Genomic DNA, 17,486 nt, shown 5'->3' with positions numbered 1-17,486 from the left:
GGCTTTTTCTTCAGTTTCTCCTAGCACAGAAGCAACTGTAGCATAACGCAAGGAAATGCCGAAGGCTGGCTGAACTGCCGCAGCCCTGTGCATGTCAGACCCAGGATTTCCCAGACCCTCTGCAGCATGGACAACCTACAGACCTGCTCTGACTGTGAACCTGTCGCTCGCTTCCTGAACAGGATTTTCTGTGGTAGACCATCCTGCCAAAGTGCTCACGGCTGCTTTGTGTTGCTCTGATCTGCTGTCCAATGTGAACCAGTTCTACACATCATGTGAACTGCTTCTTGAGCTTGATATACAAGAGTGTTATTTTGTGGTATTTATTAGCAATGCTGCAGTAAAGCAAAAAAAATGCTTTCATATGTCATTCTGTAAAGAATGTGATAATGTTATATTATGTGGAGGCCACCTTGTGGCATTATGGAAGTAAATTCCAGATGTAAAAAACAACACAGCATTTAGACTGCATACCAAGAAACAAAGATTTTAAACCACTTATTTTTTTGGAAACCAGATGTCACAGTGATGTGTCATTGTATTAATAGCCTCACATGAGTGATTACAGGTGTGTCTGTATAGGCAACAACACCGGAATCTGAGGACGTGTGTAGCACCCTTCTGTGTGGCATTGCTTCTTATGTAGTCGGTTTAATGGATGCTGTAGTTAAACACACTGTTTGCATGATTTATGCACAACTGCTGCTTAACAGAGATGGAGGGACAAATTTTATGGTGAACAGGAGCAGATGGGGACTGTAGTCAAAGTACTGTAAAACCAGCTTCCAGGTTACTATCATGTTACACCCATATTCTTGCAAGAAGGGGTCTGGAAATTTTTACAGAAAAAAAAAAAAAAACCAAAAAACGCTCCTTTCCCCTGCACTTGAACTAATAATTACTTATCTTCCACCAAAGAACGAAATTTGAGTTCAGTAAAGATCAGTTCAGTCAACTGCAACCAGACAAAATTGGCAATCATCTGGCAATCTCAGTGTCAGCATTTGTTATCTCCTGTGAAAAGTGTACTAAACAGTATCTTTTTATGGTTTTGGACATATATTATCAGAAAGGTGGAAAGAATTCATTCCTGACAAAAAAAATCCTGAGACTGGAGGTGGAAAATGGAGGTATGGTAAGCCTGCAATAGAAGTATCAAGTAGGACTGGTGTTGAAAAATACGGCAATCCTGAGTTCTGGAGCACTGGATCTTCCAGTGCCTGTCTGCCTAGTAACATATTTAAGGAAAAAGCAAAGAGGTTCATTCACAAAGCTGTACAGTGTGGGAGCTGATAATGCAGAGTGTCAAAATACAAGAAACCTGTTTCATGGCTCAGCTTTTTTTGGATGCTCTTCAGCATAGAGCAAAACCTTGGGGAAGGCATCTGAATCTCAAACATTACCAGTGAAGTTTGTCTGGTCAATTTGAAGTGAGAGCAAACGAGGGGGTAGATGAAGATCAGCTCTCTGAGGCAGAAAAATCTTCAGTTGTACGTGTTGACTCCACGCTGTGGGAATAGATGCATTGGAGATGGAGAGAATATTCTGAGAGCAACTGACTTTACAGGGGATTAGGAAAATTTTATGCCCCAACATAGAATCGTTTAGGTTAGAAGAGACCCTCAAGATCATTGAGCCCAACTATAACCTAACTCTGGCACTAAACCATGTCCCTAAGAACCTCATCTGTATGTCTTTTAAACACCTCAAGGAATAGTGATTTGGCCACTTCCCTGGGCAGTCTGTTTCAATGCCTGACAACTCTTTCCATGGATAAGTTTTCCTAATATCCAATCTGAACCTCCCTGGCACAACTTGATGCCATCTCCTCTTGTCCTACCACTTGCTACTTGGAAGAAGAGCCCAACACCCTCCATGCTACAACCTAGTCTGTCAGAGGTGAAGTGTAGGAAAGCATCCAGAGCACTAACGGGCAAGATTTTTGAAGCAGGCTGGTATTCTGGAGCAAGTCAAGGTGGCGGCCAGCATACCTTGCTGCCCTGAGTCAGAAGTAGGACCCTCTCAGGGCATCTTATACTCAGGACAACACAAAGACTGTCACTGAATCCAGCTGTAATCCTGATGTGTTCTGCCTGTGTTTTATGTTAAACTAAGTAAACTTTTATGGTGTAGTACTATATATTGCCGGTAGGTGGCATAATAATTCCACACTACAATAAATTTATTTAGGAAAAAAAAAAAATCAGTGCTGGAATAAATATGCTGCCCGATTTTTGTTAATTCTCTGTTTAATCATAGTAAAGCTCCTTGTGAGACAGCTCAGTCAATGAGTTTATTAGTTGTGGCCTTTCATGGTACCTTTATGCTGAATTCTTCCATCTACCTTCAGTTTGTGTATTCTCATAGATCTCCTCACTTGGATGGGCATTTTTTAATTTCTTCTCACCTTTAATTAGTTGCTTAAAAAAAAAGAAAGCATGTAGGTATGAATATTCTGATGCACATCCAATTCTTATTTATTCTTCCTATCAGCCAGGTCTGTATCTCTGTTTCCACTGACATTTGTGAACCAGCATTGCTCACACTGGGTGTTTGTTATCTGTACACTTACATGGTGGGGCTGTGGCAAAGGCTACAGTAGATTCGAGACAGCTGAAGCTGCTCCCTGCTGGTCTGCTGAAAGTCTCTGAATAGCGCTGCCTGAATCACGCACAGACCAGACTTCACTGCTGCTGCTTGTGGTCCATTGTATTACAGTAAACTAACATCAATGACAGCATCACCTACATTTTCAGAGCAAAATAATTTAAATACTAGCCAAAGTGCTGTCAGCTTTATAGAAAGAGAAGTTTTCAGAGCAATTGCACTGAGATGTTCAAAGGTGAATTAAAGTTCACAAAAATGCTTTACTAATGGTAAACTATAAGCAAAAAATGTATATAGCAAGTTTTGCTAGCATTCAGACTGTGAAAAGGATTCAGCACAAAAAACAAATTCTGCTACATTTTTGTAAACTCCTTTTACCCCAAGGAGAGAAAAAACCCTCCATTGTTACTTAAGAGTATCTGCCAGTATCCCAGACTACATGATTCTCTGTAAACAGCTACGATGCTCATGGATTTTGATGCTGTGTTTGGAGAGCTCAGAGGGATTTAATGTGTCTCCACTGCTTTTTCAGTTTGTACATGATACCAAAAGTGCCAATAATCTGGAGATACGGATTTCAGTGTTATCAGTGTGATGGCATTGCATTAGTCTAGACCTCATCTTTGTTCAACCCATTAGGGACTGTCAGCTCTCATCCATCTGCCTGACAGTTCTGTAGCATTAACGACAGCTGGTTGAAGTAACTCAGACAAAACTGGAAATTTGCTTGTGAGCAGGGTAGAACTTCTCAGAAATTTGCCATTTTCTCCATAGCTGTTACTCAGGGAGTGAATCCATCGATGAAGAGAAAGCTATAAAATGTGCAGGTCATCCTTGATTGCACTTTCAGGAGGCTGATGGAATTGGTTGTTTCATCTGAACTGAACTGTTGCTTGGCAGTTTTGTCTGTGTTTCTGATCAGGGATTCACTTGACATCAACCTACAGACACAACTTTGCTCATAGTGAAATTCCTTCCAGAAACAAACAAACAAAAATGAAAAACCAAAACCAACCAAGCAAAACAAAGCAAAACACACCCACACAAAACACCCACACACCACCCCCACAAAAAACCCAAAACCAAACAACAACCACAACAAAAAACTAACAAAAGAAAAAACAAACAGGTAGCATCTCCCAGATGATGTACTAAGAAAATGAGTAATCTGTTTTATTTGGTTATATTTTGATAAATTTATACCTGGATATTTTTATTTCTTTTATTCCATTCGTACTGCTTTTGAGTTTTGTTCTTTTTACCTAGAAGGCAAACACGCAGAGCATGTTATCAAAACTCTCAAATAGCATTGTGCAATCCACTCAAATGAGATGCTGTTATAGCTGGTCTTAATCGAAAAGACAGTAATCAACAAAATTATTTTCTCAGTTGTGTACACTTAAAAACATGGTTACCTATTTCTCTGTTTGTATGAAGTAGAGCTATTAATATGTAAAGAAATTGCACAGTGAGAGAGGAAGGGACTGTTTAGGTAACATGAAAATAGTTGCATGCCAATACAGGTATTAGACACTTTACATATATAAAAATAAAGACATGCTTCTGAAATGAAAGTTTCTCCCACAGTCAGGGTTTCTACATGAGGATGGGATTCTAGCCAGGAGGCTGTTTAAGTAACATGTCTGTTTGCAAGCAGGATGATACAGAGAGAAGCTTCTTGGATTAGTGTGAAAGAACAAATGAGGTTTTATTTTCTTTGGGTTCACAAGACTTTAAATCAAGTAACTGTATTAGCTAGATTATAAAAATAAAGTCTTTGGTTGAGGAAGTCCTTGAAAGTGGAGGGCACGATCATTCTGTGTGGTCTTAACAGTACCCTAATACAGTTCCTTGAGGATATTTAGAAAATAGGACGATTTTTACACTAACTGCATATGCAAATTAGTACCTCGAGACATCACTGTGAAGACAATGTCTTTCTGTGGTCTTACACTGGTAACACCATTGTGTCTCTGGCTTTAACAAAAATCCTGCTATTTACTGATTCTATTGGTAAGTACGTGCTTCACTAACAAAAATTGAAGAAAGCGATGCTGAAAGTTTTTCAGTTCAGAGAAGCTACTTTCTAGCACTCGTCAGTTCTATCAATCTTAGATTTCCACACTTGAAACTGCTGGAGTTTCTTGCTTTTGTGAGTTTATGTGACAGAAGAACCTCATCGCTCATGTCTTCCTGGTTGTCTACAAAGTAGACATGGGATGACATACACCTTCAAAATAATGCCTTGTATAAGACAATATTTTTTATTGAGTATCAGGTGATGACCAGGTTCATAATCTCTAACGTAATCATGCTTAATAATTAAATGTTTTCAACACAGCCAGTAATTAACTCCAACACAAGAGGTAAAAAGGAAGCAATTGTAGCCACAACGTGACAATGAATACGTATGATGTAACAGGACGTTCTGCGTCAGGGGAAAATAGGGGTAGGGGAGCTATTACAGCCTCTTGGTTTCTCCTATAACCCTGCGGCTGCCCAGTAAGTAACAGCTTTTCATAGTATTGTACTGTCAACAAGTTCTAGTTATTCATCAGAAATAAACTGCAGCACTATAAACCACTGGTTAAGACACTTCAAGCCTTGAGTTTATAACTAATCTTAATATTTTTCATTTGTAAGCTTTTCTGTAACTTTTTCCTAGAAAACACTTATTCTTCTCTGCATGGTAACTATTAGGATTTAACTTCATTCTAAAACATCTTAATTCTAAACGGATCCATTTGTTACCACCGAAGATTCATTTACTTTTTACACATTTATGTTTTTCACGTTTGCATTTGCGTCTTTCCACATGTTCAGTAGCAAAATATTTTTGCTCTTACTCACAAACTGAAAAACAAAGGACCTCTCCCTGTCCTTTCATCACCCACTCCATTTCTCATCTCGAAATAAGCAAATTGTTGAAGAGCTGTGTACAGGGACAGGTTATCCGGGTTGCAAGATACCCGTGCCGCAAAGACAGAGCGAGCCCCGCGAAACATTTTTAGCAACTGTGCTGCTTTTGGGGCCCAAGAGCCCCAGGTGCAAGGTCCGAATGACGCCCACGAACAGCCAGCCCGGGAGCACCTGTACGGCCCCCGGGGCGGGGCCGGCGTCCCGCGGCCTTGCCGGTGCTCTGCCCGAGGTGGGGGCTTCCCCGCAGCCTGCACTCTCTCGTGTGGACGCGGGCAGCAGGGCGGGCGGACCCGTTCGGGTCCCGCTCCCCCTGCCGTGCTCCAAGGGAAGCTCCGTCTGTCCGGCCAGCACCGGCGCTCGGGCGCTGCAGCGCCTCACCCGCAGCAGCACTTCCGCCTCGCTACCCGTCATGGCACCCAGCTCCCCCGCTCCTATTCGCCAGTGCTCCGTACGCCACCCGACGGCGCGGCGGCCGCGCTCTTTCCGCCCGCCTGGTGCGCAGGCGCGGCAGGTCCGTGGCCCTTGCCCCGTGCGGGGGAGGAGATGGCGGCGCGGAAGGGAGCCGCGGGCTTGGTGCTGCTCTGGCTGCTGGCGGCGCCGCTGCCCCATGTCGCCTGCGGCTCGGAGGCTGTCGGGACAGCGGAGCCGCCGGGCGGCGGGGGTCTTGGAGAGCGGTTTAAGATCGAGGGCCGGGCCGTGGTGCCCGGCGTGAAGCCGCAGGACTGGATCGCGGGGGCCCGGGTGCTTGTGGACGGGGAGGAGCACGTCGGCTTCCTGAAGTGAGCGGCGGGCGGGGCGGGGGGCTCGGGCCCGGCGGGGCGGCCATGGTCCCTGGGCGGGCTAGAGCCGGTGCCGCCCTCTGCGGCGTGTCCGCTCGGAGGTGCGCGCAACCTCCGCGCCTCTGAGCGGCTGGGCCGCCGTGCCGCGGCCGTAAGATGGCGGCCGGCGGTGGCAGCGCGAGCGGCTCCCGCGCCGCAGCGGCCTTGTCCCCGTGAGCAGCGCACAGCGCGGGTGCGCGTCTGGCGGCCGGCTCTGGCTTCTCCGGGACACCGCTCCTTGCTCTGTGAGGCGTTAGAAACGGCCAGGCCTGCGCGGCGAACCTGTGCGTGTTCTCAGCCTCCTGCAGACGGAACCGCATTGATGACCAAGGCTGCTTGCTTTTTAGAGATAAAAGAAAATGCATTAGGTTTTCATTAAAAAAATAATATTTAAAAAAACGAAAAAGTTTAAATTAAATTCTGGAGTGCAGTGTTTGGTCTCAGCCTTTGTGGGCATAAATTTTGTCACTTTATTTTGAAACCTTCTGTTCAGTTATGAATTTGCTCATTCTGGAGAAATGTTTATTTGTGGCAGAAAGTTATGGTGGTATCTATAGTTACCTGTCACAGTATTCGTGAAAAGCTTTTTCACAGTACCAGTGGAAGCCATTTCAAGCGATATGATTTTATTCCTTCACACAAGATTATGCAACTGCGTTTGGAAGCTGTAAAGAATCACAACGGTAGTGGGAATATTCAGATCAGCAGAGGATCTAGAGATACTGAGACACAGAAAATGTCCTCAGAATTCAGAGCTGAACTAATCTCATAGTTTCACGTGTAGAAACTAATTCTAAAATCCTCTTTACTGTTTTAATACGGTATAATACATTGCTTTTTAAATTGTGTATTAAAAATGAGAAAGTTTGTGTGGAATTAAGATACACCATCTCATAAATACCTGTAATTTTTTATTATTTCCTCTTCAGTAAAAGTTGAACTTAAGTTTGACTCTGGGAACTGTCAATAGGTGAACACAACAGATTTTAGTGTGCAAAACTTGCAGAATCTTGTCAGTGTAGTATCTGATAAACCAGTAAAACCAAGTTGTGGGGGCCTGACATATTTAGGAGCTGATTTAATAAATATGGAGTTTCCAGATGCTTTCTTGGAACTGCATTTGTCTGAAATATGAGGAAATAGTGTTAGCTAAGAGCGCACCATATTTATGGCAGTGTAAACCAGATCTCAAGCTCTATTGGTTACATTAATTTGATATGTCTGTTTATAGGTATATCAAATTGTATTGATGTAACTTAAAGCCAAGCAATATTATATAAATTATTCAATTCTATAAACATTGGTAGAAGTTGTGCTACCATAAGTGTGGTAGATTTTAGCAAAAATGCTTCAATGTTGGTATATTTTTGTCAGTTGTAATAAGCACAGTACTGCATGGCAATATACTTCTAGTAAAAACTGTGTCAGAAGAAATAATGGTTTTCTTAAATAACTGGCATTTCAGGCTCAGTAGAAAGATCCTTCACTTCTGGTGACAGATTTAAATGCATTTGGTATATCAGAGGATATATTTGTCACCATCTTTTGTCACTATCTCTCAGGCAGGTTTTGATTACATATTACATGGATGTCATTCCAGCTATAGAAAAGAAGAAAATAATTATTTGAAATTATTTGAAACAAAGTTGCTTTTCTGAGTATTTCAGGAGTCATTCTCTAGTACAAGCATTTTTACAAATCTGATTAGTTTCCCTACCATAACAAAAATGAAACTTTTTCTCTTTTTTCTTTTTTTTTGTTTCTAAAGAGGCAGTATTGGATCCGGACATATTAAGTGAAAATTTGCTTTGTCATATAAAAAAAATCTTTAGAAAAAAACTATAATTTTATCAAAATAATACTATAAAGGATGAAAAAATAGAAGGAAATTCTTAGGGAAACATGGCAGTTGCAATATAAGGTAGTGTAAGAATTCTTAGGCGTTCAAATCATCACATAAAGTATTAGTGAAACCCATCTACGCAGTATTGTTTCTATGCTTCTGTCTTTGTGGTGGCAAGGTCCTTGGGTGATGTGCGTCTTTGAGAGAGAGACCTTGTGTGAAGGACATAAGGACAAAAGTCTTTTTGAGAGTTTACTTTTAACAGGGCTCACTTATTCATTTTCCTGATACAAGTTTCTAATGTATCAGGTTTTATTACTTTTCTTCCCCTTTGAACAACTCTTTCTTTTTGTCTTAACTTTGAATCGTGATTTTTAGGAGAGATATCATTTATGTTAATTTTAAAAGGGTAGAGAACACTTAAGTTTTTCTTCCTGGAAACTTCTGGAAGCATGTAGTAAGAAAACTACAAGCTTCTGTACTTTATTTTAATGGCAACTGGTGCTGAAGCATTCAAGTATCCTTTTACCAATATTTTAATGACGTTGAATGTTCATATTTTAAAATAAAAGCAGTCTGTCTAAAAATCCCTTCTATGTGTATGTTCAGAACTCTTCTAGTTTCCTTATTGTTTTGATAGAGCCTTCCAGTGTGGGCTGGTCCTAAAGGGAGCAATTAAAAGTAAAAACCTCTATTTTGCAATAAAGGCACAAACCACAATTTTTGTGTGTTGCAAGTAATCTCCAATATCTACCTATGCTATGTAAGATGTCATTTTTTTTTTTTTTTTTTTTTTTTCTTCCAGCAGAAGTACTGAAACAAAGTAAACTTCATTGTGTGTATTTTGGAAGGAGGAAGGAAGGTGTATTTCAAATCCTCCATCATTTGAAAACATGAAATCTAACAATTTCAGGTCTTACTTAGGGTATTAAATTATTCCTCCAGCAACACAATAGCTTGAGGGCGTGAGAAAGTCTTTAACATAACTGGTAATTTCTGCTACTGTTCTGACGCGTGTTGATGACCTTAAGGGGTTTGATATTTTGAGTGCAGAGCGATTTTAATTTTCCTGTTGGTCATTGTCATTATATTAAGCTTTATAATAGAAAATTATACTATTACAGTTTCTTTAAAAAATAAAGCACCCTCTCTTGTGTATTGGAACATATTGAAATGTAGTGGAACTTACTTTTTTTTTCAGGACAGATGGAAGTTTTGTGGTTCATGATGTACCTTCAGGATCTTATGTAGTGGAAGTTATATCCCCTGCTCATAAATTTGAGCCCGTGCGAGTTGACATCACTTCAAAAGGCAAAATGAGGTGAGCCTTTCTTGATTTGCCTCTGTATTGGTCTATTAAGTATGCCTGACAGCACAGTATATGAAGTAATGTAAACAGTATTGCAGATCTGATGTTACATTTCAGGCCATATGTTTCAGCTGCTTTTAAAATCACTTCTAAGAGCATGTTTCTTAAAATACAAAATCTGATTTCTTAAGTTGTTTTGTATTTATGGCCTTAAGTAAGAGGAAATGGATAACAAGAGTCCTTCCATTTGTTTACTTTTGTTATTTTCTTATGCAGCCATCCTGAAACAAAATCTAGACATAAATCAGTTAATTGCTTTATCTTTTACCGATACCTTTTTTTCCTTCTTCCCTTTTTCTTTTCTCTTTTGGGAAATGTTCTGTCAAGATTTGGCACAACTAAGTTCTAATTCATTCTAATTCTAAAATACTTCTGCTATACCTCCGTAAAATGCTGCTTACAGTTACTGGCAAATGGTAGTAGTTGCCAGCCTGCAGTATTCCCATCACATCATTAGGTTTTTTTTTGTGTTACGTCCAGATTCGTTATCCCTAACAACTATAACTGTGTATCTGTAACTGCGAACTCTTCAGTAAGTAATACGGAAAAATGGCTATCGTATCTAATAAGGTGATTTTCATTTAAATGAACATGTTTGTAGTTCATTTGTCTTTGTACAGGCACGCATGTAGTATCTTAACTTCAAGTTTGTCTTTTACAGTATCTTATAAAAGATGCCATTACATTTTAGAAGTATAAAAATCAGTATATATGCTACAACAGTGTTTTTAGAGGAGGTTAGACATTGAATTCTCAAACTGAAAACAGTGCAAACAATATGTTAATAATAGCACAATTTGTGCTTAGATTTTTTTTTTGCAGACTTTATGAAATGTTTATTTTTGTACTTTGTTAGGCAGTATCTCATTGACAACAATTAACGAATATGAAAGGAACTTGGTGAAATAGATGCAGTAGTGGGTATAATGTCTCACTTAACACTGCTTTGGTATCTGAGGACTAGAGGTAACAAATTTGACATGAAGTAAATTGTTAGGATGTGTCTGCAGAGCAAAGTACCATTAGGCTTGACATGTCTACCAGTCAAACAGTTTGAAATTGTAATGAGGGATTAGAGTTGGGAGAATGAAACAATGTGATACATGAGGAAAATGTCAACTACGCTTTTCTAAGGAAAGTTCTGCCTTAAAAAAAACCCTGGAATTCTTAGAAAGAGGAAACAGTGTATGGATAACAGATAAGATCTACATGAAATCTCGAAAGTGTTTGAAGAAAATATGTAGTCGTAAGGTAGGAGGGAAAGGCATTCTGTGGATGAACATTTGGTGAAAAATTCAGAAGTAATAAATTTCTCTTGTAATAGGCAGAAGTCATCCTGGAGTTGCACAAGGTAGGTAAATATTAATAAATCATGAAAAATGGGTGAAGAATGACAAACAAGTAACTATCTAAATACTAGGCCCAAGTGAAGAATACTAGTGAAGAACTGTGGAAAGACCTTATAAAGTAATAAAGTCTGAGATTCAGTATTGATAGATGCAAATTAATACACTTAGGGAAAAGGTAGTATTAACTTCATATATAAACGATTGTTGCCCTGATCAAACTCAGTTTAAGCTATGCTATGCTGTTCAAAGCTGTATGTTCTGTTTAAACATTGTAGCTTTTCTTCCTCCTTACCAAGGTATGAAAAAATGTTTTGCAGAAATCACATTTGAGCAAATAGTGCTGATATTTCTGATCGGCAGGTCTGTTTTCCACATCAGGTTTTTCAGCCTGCTTAATAGCTAGCCTGGAAAAAAGGTAAAGTATATTTGATTCCATAAAGTATGCTGCAAAGAGAAGCTAGCTCTGAAGACTGAAGCCTAGCTGATGCTGCCTAGCAGATAGTTTTGTTCGTAGTCTATTATTAAAACTTTTTTTTGAATATTATCACTGAGTCTTTATTTTTTATGAAATATTGTCTTTATATGTTTAATTATTTACATTTTGCTCATTAGAGCAAGATACGTGAATTACATCAAAACCTCTGAAGTTGTCAGGCTGCCATACCCACTTCAGATGAAGTCTTCTGGACCTCCATCATACTTTATAAAGAGGGAATCTTGGGGCTGGACAGATTTCCTCATGAACCCTATGGTATGTGCAAGCAACACGCAAAGGTTAAGAGTATGCTAAGGGTCCAAATATAGCTATTCTTCAGAATACCAAGAATAAAATAATGGAGGAAAGATGTGCACACTTTTCCCTTGTGAGAGGATTGATTTGTTTGTTTGTCACTTGCTTACAAAAACCCTGTTTCCCCAAAAATAAGTCCTACCCCGAAAATAAGCCCTAGCATGAGTTTTCAGGATGCTTGACATATAAGCCCTACTCCAAAAATAAGCCCTAGTTACAGTTCATTTAAAAAGTCAACTTAAATAGTATCCAGGCAGCTGTACATGTAAAAAAGTAAAGTCTTTTGTAGTAAAAATTAATATAAGGCCCTGTCTTATTTTCAGGGAAACAGGGTAGGAAGTTTTTCCATGACCTTTCCTCCCCTATATACCAACTTTGTTAATGTACGTCCTCTGAAAATAACTCATAGTCTGATTCCTTTGACAACATGGTGGTGTTCTAGTAGTGTAGAGATCAACATGTTGCAAGATTGTAATTGTATCAGTTGAAAAAGAGATTTACTTTAATGGTTCAACTTTGAAATCTGTTGTTTAAAACATAATACTTATTTATCTGGTCTCTTTCCTGACAAGTGGATTGCTGTTACTTGGTTACAGACTCAGAATGTAGGGGTTCTAGAATTTGGCTCTTTAGCTAAAAGTTTTATGTCAATATGTGTGAAAGCGTCTGGAGCAACAAATAAGCTGAAGAAATATTTGCTGTTTTCTCTGTAGGTGATGATGATGGTTCTTCCATTACTGATATTTGTGCTTTTGCCTAAAGTTGTCAACACCAGTGACCCTGATATGAGGCGGGTAAGTACGTTCAATTGATGCAGACACAGAGAACAAAGATAATGAGATTTTAAGGTACAGAAAAGTAATAAAAACAAACCTGGACTTTTAATGAAGTCTTAATGAGCATAATTTATTCAGTTAATACAGTGTTGCTGTTCTAAAAATGAATTCTAACATTTCCAACTCATTAATTTGCTGTTAAACAGCACAACACAGAATTAAATCGTTTGACGTAGCTTTGAAAGTATTACAGTATGAATGGTGTTTTCCAGAGTTAGAGCAATAAATGTAATTTCTCAAAGGCTATTTTTTTCTGTAAGTTTTCAGTGTATTTCTGCACTATGTTTAAATCTAGCCTTTCATTTTTAGACACCATTTAATGAGTATCGAGTGTGTTGAGAACAGTATGATGTGAGAGTTTCTTATTTATTAACCTAAACCACATAGTTTACACAACTGTTTAATCCAGATGTCACAATAGTCTATATGATATGGAGTCTTAATGTCATCATTAAATTATCTGATTTATTGTCCTTTCATCATGCAAAATGCCGAATAGCAGAAGGCTAGGACAAAATGGAGATTCAAGGTGTTTGCTGAATCTTTTCTTATTTTTAAAAGTATGCCTTTTCTGTCCTGGGTGGCTGCTTTTTGAGGGTTTGGTTAATTTAGCCTCCTTTTCCTCTAAATGACCACTGTCTTCAGTAGTACTTTATAGGTGTCTGAGTCTTTGTTGTTGTTAAAGTAATACCTATAAAAAGCATATCAGAGCTGTGTGGTGCTCTTTTGGCTTTAATTTTGATTAAAAATAGGATACAAAGATATGCTAGATATCTGTAGCATATTCTTCAAACAGGTGTGTTCTTTGGAAGCTGAATTTTTTAAAAATCACTTATTTGTTTTTCACTGATCTGACACTGCTTGCAGACAAGCTAATCTGATGGTTAAGCCATCAGTATTTTTGATTTAGTTCTTATTATCTGACTGTTAGGACTTGGCAAGGAAAAATTTTAAGTTGAAGGAATTTTGCTTGTAATTTAAATTATCTTTAAAGAATAGGAGAAGGTAGTTTTTAAGATTGGATTATAATGGCATTGTCTAGATGACCATGTACTAAATTCTGAAGTATATATCCAGCTTCATTTAGTTTGTGGAGAGTATGGAGCTTGTATTACATTTTTCAAGTTAGCTTGTTTTTTCTTCATGGAATCAGCACAGTACTAGTTTATATAGAAGGTTAGTCACTTAGTAACTGTGCTTGTAGAGGCATTAAGTACAGATAGAGTATAGATGCATGTATAACAAAGGCTACCATAACAGCTTTTGCTTCGTTTGTGCCTTGAAAACGGTTGAAACAGTATCATTCTCAATGGTAACTAGAAGAGCAAGGTGACAATCCCTCATTAAATTGGCAATTACTACAAGCATTATCTCATTGTGGATATGCAGTTCAGCTGTTATATTCTGTAAAAGTACTCCAGGGTTTGGTTGTGGTTTTTTAAACCCTACTAAGTCATCTCATAGAGCCACTATGCTAAACTCTAAAGTTACATTAAGCATAGCTGGAAATATGGTCTCGTATTTCCTTTCATCAAACCAAACTTGGCTGCTGTACATTAATACCTTGATGTTACAAAGTATTGGAATAAAAATATCTAATCACTTCCAACAGCTTCAAAAAATTGTTAGATTTAGCATAAATAATTCTAATTTGAAAACACAAAAGTATGTGAAATCTGTGAGAACACAGACCTTAATATTGAAATAAAAGGAAAAAAAAATTGAGGAAAATAATGCTGAAAATAAGTAATGGTATTTTTTTATTTTAGAATTTTTTTTTTAATCAGGTGGTTGCCCTGTAAGACTGCTTAAGACATGGTTCTCTTCTTCCATACACCAGTGCTTTTAGTTTTTGCGGTTTTATGTTTGTGTGTGTAGCTGGGCATTTGGCTTTGGTTGCATAAAAATATGTAGCAATATGTACCCTGGAGGACTGCAAATAGTAAAACAGTATTTGGGAAATTTGACATCTTCCTGACACAATCTTTCAACTGATGCCCTAGAAACAGCCAGAATTGTTACAAGCTATTAATGTTATCTAATCTTTGCATGCAGGAGATGGAACAGTCAATGAATATGCTGAATTCCAACCATGAGCTGCCAGATGTCTCTGAATTCATGACAAGACTTTTCTCTTCAAAATCTTCCAGCAAGTCTGGTAGTAGCAGCAGTAAAGCAGGGAAAAGTAGTTCTGGAAAAAGGAGGTAGTTAAGTCTTCCTCCTAAGCCTGAGTTTGCACAATTGTTCGTTATGTAGTGTCATGTTTATTTGTCCTGAAAGATCAAAAAGCCACTACTGTAAACTTCAATCAGGCACAAAAGACCGTACGCTACAACTGTGTTGTGTAGCTTTCTTAGTCTGTATAAGCTGTTTTGTACTTGACAGTAAGCAAAAGAGGACATAGCTTCGATACTGTATCTGTATAAAGTTATTGATGATACTGAATTAACTATATTGTTCTGTAGAGAATTACTATAAATTATATGATGTGTTAAACAGTAACAAATGTCTTAATCATAAGACAACGTATTAAAAAAATTCAAAGATAACACAAGTGGAGTTCAGTCTTAAGATGGCTTTATTGTTTTATACTTGCTGTTGAGTTCTGAAATGAACAAATTCCCCTTTCAAAATGGAGTCGTGGGTTTACTGAGTAATTAATTTTCTGTATCAGTTTTTCATATGTGTTACATATAAAATAATGTCATTTTACATTGTTTGCTGCCTGTACACTTTAGTTCAAGGACCTTCCACTTTTTATCACCCAGTTTTTTTCTGACCTACTTTCTGCTAAAAACTCTTTAGGGGGAAAAAAGCAAAGCATTCCGCATCAGAAAGTCTTTTCAGCTCTGGCAGGTTAATGATGAACCCAAGGTATCTGTCTAACACGGTGAACTTTTATCTTGGATCTTTTCTTTCTAAATCACACGTATCACTTCTGCAACACTTTTGCTTCTTAGTGTTTTCTGTGTGCTGTGCATTCATCTTACCAGTGGTATGATTTGAGGCCAAATACAGAACAATATTTTTTAAATGAAAGAAAAATCCTAGAAGTCTAGTAGTAAATTTTGTTCCAAAGTATATGGCTATCTCTGGGTATGCTAAGTCACTGGCAAAACTTTCTCCTTTGAATGTGCCTGTGGTCTGGACCACAATATCTTCTCAAGCTACCCAGTAGCTTCAGAGAAAAGTTGAGAAAATTGTTTTCCTCTAGATGAACATTTGCAAATAAAAATTACAGCAATACATGCAAAACACCATTAGCAACAGTCCATAAATATATATACACATTTATGCTAAAAAATGTTCTTTCCATTTTTACAATTGCTAATATCTTAGGTAACAGAATCCATGCAGTGTGGGTAATGGATATCTGATTACAGAAATGGTATATAACATTCACCTAAAGCATACCTGAAGCAAAATAAAGTCTAATGCATTTATTTATTCTGCCAAACACCTGAAGGGCTATAATTATCTGAGAATACATACTTGGAAGTATACTGTGAAACATAAAAGCTGCAAAAGAGTAAGTACTCGTTTGTAGGATTAAGTCAACTTTTAAGATGTTGGAGAAGAAATAAACCAATGTTTTTTGGACAATGAAAGATTGTGGTCTTTGCGAAGTAAGCTATACATTTTTGGTCTTGTTCTTGTTTTGATTGAATGGTCTTTTTGTTCTGTATATTAAGTAAAATATATCCAAGAGAGACGAGAGTATTTGAATATTCTTGCTGGAAGGATTTACTGAAGTGAGCATCACACTGCCTGTGTAAAAAAAACAGCAGCATCTTACTGGAAAATTCATAGGAAAATGGCGCAGTTCTTTGAAGATGGAGCAATCAGCTTTGTTACTACACTGTACTGGAAAGTACAAGCCGTGAGTTCTGTTTAACAGTAGTTGAAATGACAAATTGCATTAACTTGTTTTAATCACAGTTTGTTCAGTAATTAATCATACTGATGTGCTTTTACTCGCTACAAAGGTAATAGCAATATTTCTACTTTCTGTTGATGGTCTTGATCTGTCTTCAAGGGGGATTGGAGAATTCAGGCAATGAAAAGATGAAAATCTTTGTTAAGAGTTCAGAGAAAAAAAATTACAGGAATTGCAAGGATCCTAGTAAAGCTTTGGAAGGAGTATATGGAATGTTCAATACTTCTCTTTTTCTTAGAACCGATACAGCAAGAACCAGGCAATTTCTTTGTGTATCAGCATCAGATGTGCTGTACCATGCCCCTGCCTTTCTCAACAGAAAACTCTACCCTACTCCCAGAAACCTGGTATCTGAACAATCCAAGCCCCAAAGTGGTGTTACCTAATGTTTATTCCCTCAATTTTGTACATTATTCCTCTCCTTTTCAGACATATTTGTGATGAAGTCATTTATAGAAGTGTATTGGTCTGCTGCTGAACTAATGCTAGTTACAATGGTACCGACTTGTTTGGTTGATTGGTTTTTAATTTAGAGCTGGAATCTATGTCAAGTGTGAAAAGAGGTTCTAGCCATGGTGCCTTGGTCACTTAAAGTTGTAATATGGTCTTGGGCTGTCATAAATGCCACTAGCCAAAGCTTACTTGATAGCTTTCCTATTGCAGTTACTGATGTAATGCAAGGTTGTCTTTTATTTTTTTTTATTTTCAGAAAGTAAATGTTTCCTGCAGTTCAGTTTTAATTCCTTGTCCTCTTTTCCAAATTTTTAGTAGTCTTTCTTCTGTTAGGTCTGACGTGCCCATTTTCCGAAAAAACATAGTTGCCTTTTGGTGAGGCTACTTAAGATAACGTAAGGCAGACAGTAAGGTGAAGCAGCTGATGCCTCAGAACAGAAATTAAAGATGTACAGAATCTGCTTAGACTATAGCTGAATTCCTCATTGCCAAAAGGAGGAAGACTTCTTCCCTCCACTTGGACTGGGTAAACCTGCAGCCTGCTGCCTATAAGATCTGGTACTTC

General features: G+C 38.2%; 2 protein-coding genes across 2 annotated transcripts; one reads left to right on the top strand and one right to left on the bottom strand.

Annotated features, from left to right (window-relative positions):
- Window positions 1-3,837: 3,837 nt before the first annotated feature.
- On the bottom strand, window positions 3,838-5,937 carry LOC309442299 (uncharacterized protein; the record flags this gene model as incomplete). Its single annotated transcript, XM_082058041.1, has 2 exons — window positions 3,838-3,869; window positions 5,377-5,937. The coding sequence occupies one exon, from the start codon at window positions 5,935-5,937 to the stop codon at window positions 5,557-5,559; it is 381 nt and encodes a 126-aa protein (XP_081914167.1). The 3' UTR covers window positions 3,838-3,869; window positions 5,377-5,556.
- Window positions 5,938-6,006: 69 nt separating this feature from the next.
- Window positions 6,007-16,257, top strand: EMC7 (ER membrane protein complex subunit 7). Its single transcript, XM_082058040.1, has 5 exons — window positions 6,007-6,305; window positions 9,389-9,508; window positions 11,518-11,656; window positions 12,409-12,489; window positions 14,587-16,257. Exons 1-5 carry the CDS (start codon window positions 6,070-6,072, stop codon window positions 14,737-14,739), a joined length of 729 nt encoding a protein of 242 aa, XP_081914166.1. The 5' UTR covers window positions 6,007-6,069; the 3' UTR covers window positions 14,740-16,257.
- Window positions 16,258-17,486: the final 1,229 nt, after the last annotated feature.

This window comes from Streptopelia decaocto (genome assembly GCF_964273445.1).
Source record: "Streptopelia decaocto genome assembly, chromosome: 7".
In the NCBI taxonomy this organism is placed as follows: domain Eukaryota; kingdom Metazoa; phylum Chordata; class Aves; order Columbiformes; family Columbidae; genus Streptopelia; species Streptopelia decaocto.
This window is presented reverse-complemented; position numbering and strand designations above follow the sequence as displayed.